The sequence below is a fragment of the Emys orbicularis genome, chromosome 14 (assembly GCF_028017835.1).
Source record: "Emys orbicularis isolate rEmyOrb1 chromosome 14, rEmyOrb1.hap1, whole genome shotgun sequence".
Taxonomy (NCBI): domain Eukaryota; kingdom Metazoa; phylum Chordata; order Testudines; family Emydidae; genus Emys; species Emys orbicularis.
This window is the reverse complement of record NC_088696.1, coordinates 3226545-3241585: the sequence shown is the minus strand read 5'-3', so window position 1 is coordinate 3241585 and position 15041 is coordinate 3226545. Positions and strand designations below refer to the sequence as shown.

The 15041-nt window shown below is 56.3% G+C and overlaps 1 protein-coding gene across 1 annotated transcript in view; it reads left to right on the top strand.

The window, feature by feature from the left end:
* Window positions 1-15041, top strand: part of CDH1 (cadherin 1) — a 42378-nt gene that overhangs the window by 372 nt on the left and 26965 nt on the right. The window contains exon 2 of the mRNA XM_065416493.1: window positions 491-605. Within this exon, the coding sequence (XP_065272565.1) occupies window positions 491-605 (115 nt within the window). The remainder of the gene's footprint in view (window positions 1-490; window positions 606-15041) is intronic.

Below are 15041 nucleotides of genomic sequence, written 5' to 3'. Positions count from 1 at the left end.
GTACTTGTGGTGTGCCGGGGCGGCATTGGCCAGCATTGTGCGCAATAGCCAGGCCCTGACGCCAGAGTTCAGGGCTGGTTGGACTCTCCGGGTCTCCGATCCTGGGCTGGGAGTCTCCTGGGACAGGCTCTGTCGTGAGGCTGCCAGCCTGTGACAGACTTTCTCCCTGGAGCCTAGTGCTCCTGCCTCGCCTGGATTCTGGTAGGGCAGAGGGCAGGGGAGGGCTGAGTTGCAGGTGGAATTTCCTTCTAAACAGGGGGATGCTCTGGGGGCCTTACTGCTTGTGACCTGTCCCGGATGCCAGATACAGCCCCCGTGGGGACTCGGGGGGTGAGGGGGTGTGAGCTTTGGGACCCGTTCCTTCTGGATCCTCCAGAGTAGAATTCTCTAGGCAGGATTTTCGGGGGTCAGCATGATGGGGTTCAAGGGAAATCACAGACAGGCCAGGCCAGAACGTGCGACTTACTAACGCTTATTTCTCGGGAACCAGGCTGGCCGGTGGTTTTGTGAAGAGGTGTCGCAGTGCCAGCCGGGTTTCGGCTCCGAGAGCTACATCTTCCCTGTCTCCCGGCGGGATCTGGAAACCGGCCGAGTGCTGGGCAAAGGTAAGGTGACTTCTCGGCTCCTTGAATGCTTCAATCGAGGCAGGTGTTCCCACGCTTTGTCTTACGGCAGCTCACATCTTCATGGGGAGAGTGTTTCCCTCAGCTGCTGTGTTCGCCATCCTGAGCATAGGCTCATAGAGTGTAAGGCCAGAAGGGACCACTGTGATCATCCCGTCTGCCCACCTCAGTAACCCGGCCCATGGGACTGCCTCGAATGAATCCCGGTTTGAACTAGAAAAACAGCCAATTTGGATGTAAAAATGGCTGGTGCTGGAGAAGCCCCCCGATAACACCCTTACAGCAGGGACCGCTGATGGGGACAAGTAGAGTTCGGAAAGAATTTAATGTATTTCTAGCTGCTGCTGCTGCTAATTAGCAGCTGGGAAAAGGGCGAGCCCGTCGCCTTTGGGCTGTGGAGATCTGGCTGGTCACAAGACCGCAGTTTGCTTTATGCTTTTGAGTCTAGTGCTGTAACAGTGGCCGAAGTTACGGACTAGACCAGTAAATGTTTCTCAGTGTCTCCTGCTCCTGACATGAAAGTGTTAACGAGCAGCGAGGATCACTGAAATCTGCCCTTTCCCCTGGAGCTATGGGAGGCGTAAGGCAAGCTGAAAGCAGACTTGTTCTAACTAGCTTCTTTGGGTGTTTGGCTTGTGTTTATTCACTGACAATCTGCCTTCAAAGCTTTTCACTATCATCCCTGTGCCCAGCAGCAGGAATGCCCATTTCCTGCTCTTCTTACTGAAGTTTCGGTAATATGAGTGGGTCATCTGTTTGGCCTTTGACATTGTGTAAATAAGGAAATTATTACTTACTTATTAATTAATTACTTAAATGGCAGCAGTTTGGGGACTTGGTTTTGGTTTGGCTATAAATAGCTGGTTCACAGGCATGACCAACAAAATCAAAGCAGACAATCTGTCTACAGTGCTGTGGTCTCTTCGACGGTATGGTTTTAGGGCAGTGGTTCTCAAACTTTTGTACGGGTGACCCCTTTCACGTACCAAGCCTCTGAGTGCGACCCCCCCCTTATAAATTAAAAACACTTAATATATTTAACACCATTATAAATGCTGGAGGCAAAGCGGGGTTTGGGTTGGAGGCTGACAGCTCACGACCCCCCATGTAATAACTTTACGACCCCCTGAGGGGTCCTGACCCCCAGTTTGAGAACCCCTGTTTTAGGGGGAGGGACCCTTCCATGGCTGTCTGTAAAACACCTCGCACTAGACACGTAGTAATTGCCAGCCTCCGGAGGTAGCATGTCCAGCAAAAGCAGTGCCTCTGTTCTCTCTGAGCTTGTGGATGGGTTAAGTGTGCCCTGCCCCCGCCCTCGGATGGAGCTTTGGTTCTCTTGGCGAGTGCAAGCTGGAGCTGAGCTGCCTCGTGCTGTGTGTGCGTTCTGGGGTCACGACTGCGTGCGATGCCTCGGACCCATCTCGGACAGAATGAATAGTTCTTTGTTCATGACAGCTCCCACTGGTAGGCTAGGTGCTTCGCAAATGCGCAGGCGATGGGGCCCTGTTTGGAGGCGCCTCCAATCCACATCTGTAAACCAAAACCCATCTGGCTAAAGCAGAGTTTGGGTCGCAGGTGTGTCAGTGGTGTCTGGTTCCATCCCTCGCTATACATCACGCTTCCTTTACAAATGTGCTGCATCTCTCAAACATCCAAACCTGGCCTCTGGGAGTAGACCTAGCCACTACCCCATAATCCTTCGCTACCCCCATCGCCTCCTCCAGTCAGAGCTGCCCACTCCAACTTAGTGTCATCCCAGGAAACTTGCAAAATCAGAAGACCAAATTAGAAGGAGACCACAAGTTCCACTTCCTCTTCATGGGTCTCCAGAAGACACAATCCCCCTTAACCCACCTCAGTCCCACTTAAACCCACTTCCTCACTCCCGTGTCCCAGTGTTGACGACAAGTGCCCAAAGATGAGCTGAAGAAGGAGGGTTTGTCCAGATGGCAATTCCCACTGCGGGCTGTAACAGAGCCAAGACGTTGGTTCCCTAACATCATCAAAGATTTGGCAGCCTTTAAATCTGGCTTCTCGAGCTTCTACTAAGTGACGTTGGGGATGAAATTCCCATGCTCAGCATTCTGTGAAGAATGAGCTGGTGCAGAGGAACCGTCAGTACTTAGCTGCCTTTGTTCCGATGTCCTGGGGTTGGCTGGTGGCTTCTTTCGCTGGCTACTATGGAACAAAGGAAAGCTGATTTTGTGTGTGACTGGTACCAAGAGTTGTGAGGTGTCTAGTGTCGCAACTTTGGCTCGTGACTGCACCATCCCTGGAAATGCCTCTTTCATAACTGGCAGAATGCTTGGTGACAAGCCCTCGTCTAAACTTCTTCTCAAGAAGACAAACTGGTACTTGGATAGAACTCCAGCTGGGGTCTCCTCTAGCCTGCATCTGGCTTCCTCATGGCTTGTGAGGAACAATGTGTAGCCATGCCTGGAAGTGGGTTGCGGGGGAGAATCAACTCCGGCTAGGGGTCAAACCCTTTGAAGAGCATGGTGAAAGGCAACAGACTGGAGACTTTGATGGGGCATTCGGAACAGTGGGGGCCCGTGTGACAACTGCACTTTTAAGGTCCCAGATGTCGTGTGGGGCAGAGTTCTTTTGCAGCTGAGTCCAAGAATGAGCTGGTGTTGGGCAGAGCTTAGGACCCACTTTATTTTTGCTGCTGTGATCTAGTCTAGATGTGACTGTTGTGTGTCCAAACACGCCTGTCTATTCAGCACGGCTGTAAAATCAAGCCCTGTTCCTTTGCCCCTCACCTGTATGGTGCCCTCTTGAATATCTTCAGCAAGTGTCCCTGCCCCTACTAGGGGCACTTGTTTCTCTTCCGTTGTTATGGCAGGAGCTGGGGCAGAGCCTATGCCCATAGGGAAGGCCTGGGAGCAATGCTCCCTCTTTCTCGGTGTTTGTGAAGCAGACAGAGGCAGGACTGCTGGGGTCTCACGTGAGCAGCGAGCCCAGCAGGGAGGCGCCCTGTCAGAAAGGCTGGTAGCTCCTCTGTTCAGGTGGCTCGCTGGGTGTTGGGATCCCGCTGAAGTGCCCAGGACTGCTCTGTTGTTTTTTGACAGGGTTGCTATGGAAATGCTGTGTACTTGTGGTTAATGGTTGATAGGGTTTCGCTGGTAGGGCGGCAGTCTTTGGAAAGACAGGCATGCTCAGACCTAGTGCCAGCAGTGGGAAGCTCTAACCCCTGGGTGAGTAGTTGGGGGGGTGGGGGGAGAAACTCCTGGTAGCTCCTCCTGCTGCGTGAGGTCTGCAGAGGCCCTGCACCGTTGGGCCCCAGGAGCCTGGCAGACACAAGTTAGACTTTGCACCTCTGTTGTCATTGATCATTAGAAAAATTGCTTCACTCGTCCGCCCCCTCCGGGTCCCTCTGCCGAGTGCCCTGCTGCCAGTCTTGCCTGTGCTGGCGTGACAGGGTGGTTTGCCACTCGGCAGCCTGAGTCATCTTTCTGCAAAGCCACCCCGATCCCTCACGCTGGTGATAGCTGGAAATCCCCTTGTTCACTGGCACGTTCTGCTTCCAGGTTGCGGGGAGGGGAGATGAGAGAGAAATTGCTCTGGGATTGTCCCCCTCCTTTCTCCCCTACCTCCAAGGCCCAGTGTCTGGCTAACCCATTCGGGAAGGCCTGACATCCTTGCTGCTTATTAGCAGAGGTCAAAAGCTTGAGCAAAGAGGAAGGTCTTGCCCCATGCCCAGGGGCTTGCTAGAGGCAGCATGTCGCGGGAGTTGTCACTCTGCTGATCCATAGCCAGTGGCAAGGAACAGAGTCCAGGTCTGGGACTGGCAGCAAGAGCCATTCAGCGGGTTGTAATTCCCATCACAGGACACGTGGAGAAGGGCGATTCCTCACGTAATGGGATCTGAGGCCATTCAGGGCTTTCTGGACTGTAACCCACACCTGCTGGAGGCAGAGCATGCAGCCTGCTGCTACGTGCTCATAGCAGTTTATGCCACACGACACAAACCGTTCCATTCTGCGCTAGCTGAGGTGTCTGAGCCTTCTCCTGGGAGGCCCAAGCAGAGTCCTCTGCAGGGATCCGTCCTCCAGGTGAGAGGAGTGGATCACAGCATCACAGGAATGGCCACAGCTTCCTAGCCAGCCTAGGTGGGAAAAGACTCCACGGGCTGCAACCAGAACGTGGGACTCCCGGGGAGAGGTGGCGCCAAAGTAACCCTGATGCTGAATGCTGTTGGAAGGTTGGATGTGCGCCTCTGACCCCAGAGGGGTCATGTCCCTCTCACAGTTCAATGGTAGATCAGAGTTTAGCCCCGTGCCAGGGAGAGGAACGGGATCACTTGTATTTTCTGATGTTCTATATTAAACTGTCCACTGTGCATTCAGTTCTGGTTTAAGGGCTTGGTCCTTAGACGCCACAGGGGTAGAGCTTTAAGAAACTTGATTGCAGTAAATTTGATCTAAAAGGCAGCCCTGGAATTGGAGGATGGTTGTACTGAGCCAATGCTCCAGAGGAGCTAATCACGGCGCTTCAAAGGGAATCAGCTGGGTCCTGTGACTGAAGCATGGGAGCTTTCCCCAGGCTGATGAGTTGGGCTGTAATTAGGGTGATTAGCTCAGGGTGTGTGCACTTTCCAGATGATGGGTTTGGATAGGTTTCAGGACTCATTGAGCTTAGGAGAAAAAAACACCTGTTGTGATCATGACTGGAGACCTCCCCCAGACCTCTGGCTGGTTGTTTTTAACTGGCCATCCAATTTGTGCTTAAACACCTCTTCTCTGGAGGAGGTTGGGTGCCTACTCTAAAACCTTTCCTAAGGATTTTATTGCCCGATAAGGCCCTTTAAAGAGCTAATGAAAGGGTTTGATGTAGGAAGATGCAACTTCCTAAGAATTAATTGCAAAGAATAAATGCTGCTTGTCGCATTATTCTCGCAGCAACCATTCGTTAGAAACTTTTATACAACATTTCGTAACTGCTCTGCCTGCTGAACTTCTCACGTAAGGGGTGGCAGGTACTGGGATCAAACCATCCTCTCACGTAAGGGGTGGCAGGTACTGGGATCAAACCATCTCTTTCTGAAGGACCTCAGTAGCATCTGCTGTTGAATTCAAAGGCAGGTGGTTACCCACTCTTTGGACCACAGCTGTTTCCAGCCCCTGCGAACTGGGCTGAAGATGCAGTGTGCTTAGTGGACTGAGCATAGGGCTAGGAGTCAGGAATTCCGGAGCTTTTAGCTCTGGCACTGACTCACTGGTGACCATGGCAGGTCACGTCACCTCTGTCTCCCCAGGGCACAGAGGAGGAAATGGCATCGTGGCCACAAGTGGAGGGAGAGGAGTAGCTTGTGCAGCACTTTGGAACAGATTTTTCTGGCGGATCCTGCCCATCCCATGCTTGCAGACAGGAGGGGTCAATCTCTGGAATCCAGGGTGGGGTGACCGCTAATGGAGAAGGCAGCTGCTGCTTCTCCCTCCTGTTATATTTATTTGTTAAGCTTATGTGGTAATAGGGTCCTGCTGACACCCTCTGCCCTTCTCGGGGGGCTCTGTGGCTTGTGGCCTAAGCTGTCCTGTGTGGCTGCTGGTGTCCAACTATAGTGAACGCCTCACGACTAGCGTCTGGTGAGGCAGCAGCAGCAGGATTCCCTCGCTGACCTCCCTGCACCTTGTTCTTGTCCCCTTTGTAGCACGTGTTGCCCCATCCCCTTCATTCTGTCTGTGCGCTTGTGTTGAGCTGGGACTGCCTCATCCAGAGACCTGGTCCCTGAGCAGCGGCAAAGGCTGCCACTGTAGGGCTTGGGGCTTTGGCCAGCTTCCCCGAGCTACGAACGTCCCCTCTTGGGTTGGCGCCTTTGGCAGCCTGGGTGAATTGTTCGCTTTGTACATGTGTGATTTCGCACTGAATCACCTTTCGGGAGAAACTCTGTCTTGCAAGCCTGAAGTCATGGTGAAACTTCAGTATGACATCAGGGGTCTGTCCGGGAGTAGGTGTTTCCGTGGGAGAGGCGGCATAGGAGTTCTGCTGTCCTGTTTGTCCCCAGGGGCCATAAAAGCTGATGAGTCTCTCTGGACTCTCACTTCCTCTTACGACAGGGGTCTGCGTTTTGCGGAGGAGCGGCTGGATTTGGGTAAACACAAACCCAGGGGTTGATGGTACAAAGTCAGTGACAAAACAATCTACAAGTGGCAATAAACCCAGAACCCCTCCCTGACTCGTGTGGGAGGCGAGAGCTTGTTTTGCTAATCTGCAGCTCTAAGCCGCTTATCTGTTCAGGAGGGGTTGGCGCTTTACCGCCAGTGAATGACTCACCTCCACCTGCGCTGGGCCTGAATGAAGGAGGGCTGAGTCGGCTGAGTGATGTCATTGTTCCCTGGCCCAGCCTGGGCTGGAGCGAAAGTCTGCTCCAGCGTGGGTCGGACTAGGATGACCATATTAGGCTCTGTGCTAAAGGCTAGCGTGGCGTCCCCTCTCTGGGGACTGGGCAGCTTGCCGTAGCAAACAAGGACATCTCACAGCGTAGCTCCAGCTCTGTTATGGGCCATTTACTTCCATGCCCTCTATATTTAATTCTGACACTGACATATTCCGCTGTCCCTCTTCCCCCCCCAGCTCAGGCCACAAGACTGGTTGAATCTTCAGACCTTTGCTCCTTCCAGCTAGGGTTGGACTGGAATGCCCCGTCAAAAAGGGACCCTGGTGGCTCTCTGACCGGGCCATTAAAAGTCCGGTTGCGGCGCAGCGGTGCAGGCAGGCTCCCTCCCCGGATCCACGTGGCCAGGGCCGGTGCTACCATTAAGGCAAACTAGGCGGTGGCTTAGGGCGCCAAGATTTGGGGGTGCCAAAAAGCGGTGCCCCCAATTTCCCCTCTGCGGCAGCTCCCCACCCCCCCCGGCCCGGGGAGCTGTGCGGCAGCTCCCCACCCCAGCTCAACTCTGCTCCGCCTCCTCCCCAAGCACGCCGCCCCCGCTCTAATTCTCCTCCCCTCCCAGGCTTGCGGCGCCAAACAGCTGATTAGCGCCGCAAGCCTGGGAGGCGGGAGAAGTGGAGCAGCGGCGTGCTCGGGGAGGAGGCGGAGCAGAGGTGAGCTGGGGTGGGGAGCTGCCTCACGGCTCCGCGGGCCGCGGGGGTGGAGAGCTGCCGTGGGGGGGGTGCCTCAGGGCAGGGGGGGAGCTGCCGCAGGGCTCCCCACCCCAGCTCACCTCTGCTACTCCCCCTCCCCGAGCACGCCGTCGCTGCTCCACTTCTCCCGCCTCCCAGGCTTGCGGCGCCAATGAGCTGTTTGGTGCCACAAGCCTGGGAGGGGAGGAGAATTAGAGCGGGGGCGGTGTGCTCGGGGAGGAGGCGGAGCAGAGGTGAGCTGGGGTGGGGAGCTGCCGCACGGCTTGCCGGGACGTGGGGAGCTGCCGCGGGGGGTAAGGGGGGTGCCGCGGGGGGGGGGGGGGGGCGGGCGCAAGGTGGAATTTTCACCTAGGGCGTGAAACTTCCTTGCACCGGCCCTGCACGCAGCTCCTGGAAGCGGCGACAGGTCTCTCCAGCTCCTAGGCGCAGGGGTGGCCATGGGGGCTATGCATGCTGCCCCTACGCCAAGCACCGGCTCTGCAGCTCCCGTTGGCTGGGAACCATGGCCAATGGGAGCTGCGGGGCGGTGCCTTCGGACGGGGCAGTGTGCAGAGATCCATGGCTGCCCCTGTGCCAAGGAGCCAGAGGGACCTGTCACCGCTTCCAGGAGCCACTTGAGGTAAACACCCACCTGGAGCCCGGAGCCTCCTCCTGTACCCTAAACCCTCATCCCCGGCCCCCAGCCAGAGCCGTCACCCTATCCCGCACTCCAACCCCAGCCCGGAGCCCCCTCCCTCACTCACTCTCAACCCCTCAGCCCCAGGCCGGAGCCCCCTCCTGCACCCAAAACTCCTCATCCACGGCCCTATCCCAGAGCCCGAACCCCCAGCCAGGAGCCCTCACCCCCTCCTGCACCCCAAGCCCCTGCCCGGAGCCCCTTCCTGCACCCTGAACCCCTCATTTCTGGCCCCACTCCAGAGCCCGCACCCCCACCCTGGAGCCTCTCCCTCCCTCCCTGCCCCAGCCCAGTGAAAATGAGCGTGTGAGTGAGGGAGAGCGAGCGATGGAGGGAGGGGGGATGGAGTTAATGTGGGGCGGGGCCTCGGGGAAGGGGGCGGGGCCGGGCCTCGGGAAAGGGGGCGGGGCCGGGTCTCGGGGAAGAGGGCAGGGTAAGTGTGTTCAGTTTTCTGCAAATAGAAAGTTGGCAACTCCACTTCCAGCTCTTAAACGACATACAATAAAATTCCAAAGCCTTCCAGAGCCGGTGACTCCTTTTAGCTGAGGCTTCAGAAAATCTTTGCTTTACACAAGTGGGAGGAATCCTGAAGCCCTTGTTCATCAAACCCTTAGCATCCCACAGCCCTTGTGTCTCAGGTGCTCAAAGAGCCTTCTGTGTCCTAGGTACTCAGGGGCCTCCCTCACTGTCATATCGGTGTGCCTCAGGGTCCCCTCACACGCCTGCGAGGCAGGGCACTGCTGTTATCCCCATTGTACAGGTGGGGAACCGAAGTGCTAAGTGACATGCCCAAGGTCACACAGGAAATCTCTGGCAGAGCAGGGAACTGAACCTGGGTCTTCCAGAGCTAGGCTAGCGCCAGCCATTCTTCATACATCACACAGTGAGCAGCGATGGGTCTGGGCATCACGTCCTGTGTCGAAAGCTCCCGGAGGCAGGCCGCACTGTGGCACCACGTGGCTGCTGAGATGGACTGAGGAAAGAACAAGGGGTCTCTCCGGGCTGCCCCGTTACTTTGGCAAAGGGCAGTAGGGACAGGCGAGTATCTCGTGTGAAGGCCACACGCTGCCCAGTGGTAGGCTGGTGCTCTGTGAGTAAGAACGTCTGCCCACGCTCGGCCCTGCCAGGCCGCTGGAGGCTTGTGTGGTGGTTCATGACGTGCCTGGGTACAGTGTAGATGTGGTGTTCTCGATAGGTCCAACCAGGCTCGCTGCCCATCACAGGGATAAGTAGCTTTGCCTGTCCCGGCGCTCTTTCTGCCCTGGCTGCGGGAGACCAGGGGACTGGAGCTGTATTGTGCAAGGGCAGATCTTTTAGGCCCATAACTGACTGCGCGTCGTTTGCCAGTAGTTCTGCGTGGGCCAGAAGCCACTTTTCAGTGTCTGATATCTTGGCCTTTTGCTGTTTAAAGTTGATGATAATGTGGGTTAGTGCATCCCCCAGCTAGCCTAATGCAGCCATTTGTGTGAACGGCTAACGCAGCAAATATTTTGCATGTATCTTGAATTTTTTTTTATCTACACAACCCCTCAGCTTTGCGTCTGGCCCCAGCTCTTAGTGAGAGCCGCTCAGTCTCTGCAGAGCTGAGTTACAGGAGTGTCTAACTGAGCTGGCGAATTCTCCGTCTGTTTGTTCCCTGGGCGCCAGAGCAGGCAAGTGAGTTGGGGGGAAATGAACCTCAACCCAGTGCCCTGACGGTGCCTGGGTTGGGCTCCTGTGCTGTGCCAGGATCGCTCCATAGCTTCCAAGCACCTGTCCTGTGGGAGGAGGAAGCTGCAAGGCCAGGGTAAAAGTGAACCTGCTGTGTGCTGCCTGGGCGTGGCTGGGCAGGAATGCACTTTCTTTCCAGCCAGGCCTCCTGGAGAAACAGGTTTGGCGGCTGCTTCTCTCCAATTAAAAACAAGAGTCAAGCCGAGCTCCATTCAGAGTGGCACCGGAGCCAGGGGTGGTCCTCTCTCTTTTCTTGTGCTAAGGTGAGATTTTCTGCAGCCCACTCCTGGGCACAGCCTCCTGGCCCAGAGCAGGGGTGCTGGGGAGCCAGCGTGCAGAGGGGAGAAGGAGAGCATCTCGTCTCCTCTCTCTCTAGGAGTATGAGCAGCACTGGCCCCCTCCAAAGGGGCGTCCCACCCCGTTCCCCTGGACTGGAGGAAAGGCCCCTGCCACCGCGGTGCCTGGGCGCTGTTCAGGGGTTGGCAGTCTGTAACTCTCCACTTCGCTCTGTGCTTAGCCTGGGCCTGTAGGACACTGAGCCTGGGCACTTTTCGCCTCCAGGCTCTCCCCGGTCTGCAAATGGGGGGGGGGACGGATGCCCAGCGAGCGAGTTACCTGGTCAAGGTCACCCAGCCAGTCTGTGGCTGAGCCAGGAATGGAACCTCACGTCCCCTGTCTGTGTGACTGGGCTGCCCAGAGGACGGGGGGGGGGGCAATTTGCCCCAGGCCCTGGGCCCCAAGGGGCTCCCACGAGAATATAGTATTCTATAGTATTGCAACTTTTTTCTGGAAGGGGCCCCCGAAATTGCTTTGCCCCAGGCCCCCTGAATCTTCTGGGCAGCCCTGCCATGTGACCATGCTGCCCCTCACTGGCACGTGGGTAGGAATGGGCAGAGTGAGGACGCGGGAGGGCAGCTCTGAGTCTTTGCCTAACGTGGCTGTTGCCTTAATCTCCCCCAGAAGGTTTATTGCAGGAAGAACAGGTGTGCGAGTCATTCTGAGACTGGACTGAAATGAAATGAAATTTAGGGACTTTCCTACTTAGCCTGTGATTTCTGTGTGGGGAAATCCTTCGCTTCCCACCTCCCATCCCTCTTACGGGTTTAAGACAGCCTTAAACACAGCCACAGACTAACTCAACTTCGCGTTATGTGACAGAAAAGGTGGCAAGTGTCTCAGTATTCTAATCTTGCCTTGGTATTGTGCTGGATCCCAGAGCTTTGCAAACTCTGTAGCATGAATTGAGACGATTTCATGCATCTTTGATGAGCGTTCCCTAAAATGGAAACACTTTGGAAACCTCCATGAACACAAATGAAAGGTGCTGCTGGCTGGAACTTACCAGTGACTCCCTGGTCTATTCCTGAGCCTGCCTCTGGAAAATCAGTATTTGAAATCTAAAGAACGACTGTCCTGCTTTTTAGTCGCGACTAGACTCTGTTCCAGATCACTAAGGGGGACCCAGGAGATCATTTATCCCATCATCTGGGGTTAAAAAAAACAACCTGGGGGAGATGCTGGCAATACAAAAACTCATGATTATTTTTCACATTGGAAAAATTCTGAACTGGACTGTGCTCTTCCTAGTTAGTTACCGTGTGAGCTCTTGTGACCAGGAGTGACAAAGGTATTAAATGCTGAGTCCGTTTTGTATCTCGGTGCTATGGAAACCCAATAAAATGTGTGCTCATTGGAGAGAGTCCCTGTGCACGTCTCTGGAATGCAGCTACCTCTGGGTAAAGTGACCGTGTCCTTGTCTCACCACCAGACAGTCCCAGTTCTTCAGAGGAGGTCTGGGCATCCCAGGCACTTCTCCGCACTTTTCACTGGATTAAAATGTTTGGTGTTTTTTATAACTACAAAATGTTTGTTCAAGCCCCTGCTGTACCCAGCAGAGTTTCCTCAGTTTGCCAGGAAGGAGCCGCACCGTGGAATGAGCGTTCAGTGCGGTGAGCAGGGCGTGGGGTGCAGAGCCAGGCTGAAGGCGCACAGACCCTCTCGGGGCTGTTCCTTTGCGCCGAGTGAGTGGCCCCGCCACTGGTTCCGTGTTTCCTGATAAGCTGGTTCAGACACGACGTTACTGGGAAACTTCCTCTGCTCTGAGAGCCGCACACAGGAGGCAGCCGAGCTGGAGGCTGCCAGTGGCGACACCAGCACAGGTTAGAATGAATTGCTCCTTTGCCTGAGCCTTCCTAACCCCGGTGCTCACACCCGGCGTCCTGGCGCGGAGTTTGAAAGAACAGCCCCCTCCCTTCTGGGGTGGAGCGCCGCAGCTCCAACCGCCCACATTAACACTGGCCACGGCTAGGGCAGGAAGCACACAAAAGTAGGTGCATTCAATCTCCCTGCCTGGCTCGGAGGGTTCTCATTCGGGGGGGGCCCAACCAGCCACTTCTTCTCCCAATGGGGAGACCCTTGTGGGCTGCATCTTGGCTAGAGTCCTCCGGGGTCCGAATCCCAGACTCCTGCTGGAGCGTAGCCCCCACCCTGCCTGTGGCCCTGCAGATGCAAATACAGCGACACACAGTGGGGGGGGGGGGGAGGGGGTGTCACTGGAGCAATCTGCCTGTGGCTAGTGGAGGCCACGCTCCTGGCCGAGGGCAGGGAGAGAGCAGAGGGTGGAACAAAAGGGGAAGTGGTTGGGAGGGAATGATGGCTGGCTGGGGGGTGGGTAAGGAAGTGAAGGCTTTAATGACCTGGGGGATTTATGTAAATGATGCATATTCATATTAGCGCATTGCATTTGCATATGACCCCTAGCTTTCTGCAGCTACAGCTTGCACAGGTGTGCAGAGGCCTGTCCGACATCCTGCAATGGCAGAGGGGGCTGAGATCAGCAGGATGTGGCTGGGATGTCTGACCGGCTGCTCCAGCAGCAGCACAATGCCGCTGGGCGGGGGTGTGACCTGGGGAGTCTCCAAGGTCACTTCCCCACAGCAGCCCCCCCTGGCTGGTCCCCGGGAAGAGTTTCTCCCACGCAGAGGTGGGAAGTTGCGCTGCACACAGAGGAGGCAGCACCTGTCAGCTGCAGACTGCACCCAGGACGGGATCCCCTCATTTGCATATTGGGGATCCTGGAGGTTTCGTGCCATAGAGACCCTGCCTAGAGTGCCTTCGCCAGGCGTTAGGGGCCGTTTGGCCAATCGGGAGCTGCCAGCTGTGACAGCTGGTTCTTCACAGGATTGTCTGACTTCAGTAAAAATGCAGACACTGGGCCCCCCTGTCTCTTACCCCATGCAGGAGCTGATGCCCTTGCTCTTCCGAGGGACCCGCAGCTAGTAGGAAAAGGTAACCACAAACTCAGGCCTGCCTTCCCCTCCCACCGGGGAGCTGGTTTGCTCCATCGTCGGGTCTATTGTAAAATATGCGGGTCTGGGGAAAGCCTCTCTCCCGGCATGATTTAATTCCCCGTGTGGCCTAGTATAATAAAAGGAGACAGGCCGCCCCGTTAGCACTCTCTCCTGGTGACTTGTGTGAGAACCAACGCGCGCAGGGGGAGGGACACATCGGCAGGTCCCCTGGCTGCAGGACTGTGTTCATCCCTTGGCTGTGCTCAGTGGCAGGGCCGGCTCCAGGCACCAGCAAAGGAAGCAGGTGCTTGGGGCGGCCAATGGGAAGGGGCGGCATGTCCGGGTCTTCGGCGGCAGGTCCCTCTCAGAGCAAAGGACTCGCCGCCGAATTGCCGCCGAAGAATGAAGCGGCGCAGTAGAGCTGCCGCCGAAGTGCCGCCGATCACGGCTTTATCTCCCCCCCGACTTGGGGTAGCAAAAAAGCTGGAGCCGGCCCTGCTCAGTGGGGCCCTTCTGGCTGCCGGGGAGGGTGGCCGGAGATCCCCTTGCAGCTCAAAAGCCACAGTTCCACTGGGCACGTCGGAAAGAGACCCAGGAGATAAAAGCCTGTGGAGCGGAAGGACCTCGAAGTCCCGTTAGGATACTGGACTCTTCAGTGTCCAGGGTTGCCGGTGAATGGACGGCACTGCGTGGCTGCTTGTGTCGTCAAAACGCCCGCTGGCCTGCCGACCACAGACCTGTGCCCTGTCCCTTCAGCCAGTGTGTGTTTGGCACGTGCCAGCCTTTCTCCATAGGCTCAGCCCCCTCACCTGTGTGTGAGATTCGTGCCTGCCCCCCCACTCTGAGTGGGGCACGAGCCAGCGTGCAGACCCACGAATATGAGAGCGCTGGCTGCTCCGAGGGGTGTCTGAGGCGCGGGCGCTGGTGACAACCACTGTAACCTGCCACCTCATTAGAGAGAGACACACACACACCCCGAGCTCGGCCCCCTGTAATGAAGTAGAGCTGACTGCGAAAGCCTTGAAGCAAACCAGCCAATGCCATGTCAGCATATTGCCTTGATGGAACACCCTGGAAACAGACACCAAGGATGCAGAGCATGCAAAGGCAGCTTTAGCCATGACAGTGTCTCCAGCAGCTGGGCTCAAAGTGCTGTGAACCCCAGAACCCTCGCTGCACCACGCCCACAGGGTGCAAGGCTGCCCTCTGCGGTGCACTGGGCAATTCCCAGGACGAACCGGCACTCCGAAAATGGCACCTTCCTTTCTCTGAGAGCGGCGGGGTGTCCTCACAGTGCCTCTTGTTGCTGGGAAGCTGCGTGTGTTGCAGGCAAATCAGCGCCACTGACTCTAACCCTTTCCCACCGTTTGCTCGCCGGGCCGGAATGTGAAGGTCTGAACGTGTTCTATTCTGTGGTGCCCGGCCTATCCTGCCACGGGACTGAGTGAGCCAGGGGGCTGTGACCAAACCCCCCTCCCCAACACACGCAGTTAGGTGTGGTGCGAGATGTTTTCCCTTTGGTTTGTGTTAATTTTACCTGCATTATCTTTCCCCCGGTACATCCCCAGGAGAGTCCCAAAAGCTGTGGGCAGGGAGCGTTGCTGCAAGACTGGTGGAGCTAGTCCAGGGGTTCTCAAACTCCATTGCACCACGACC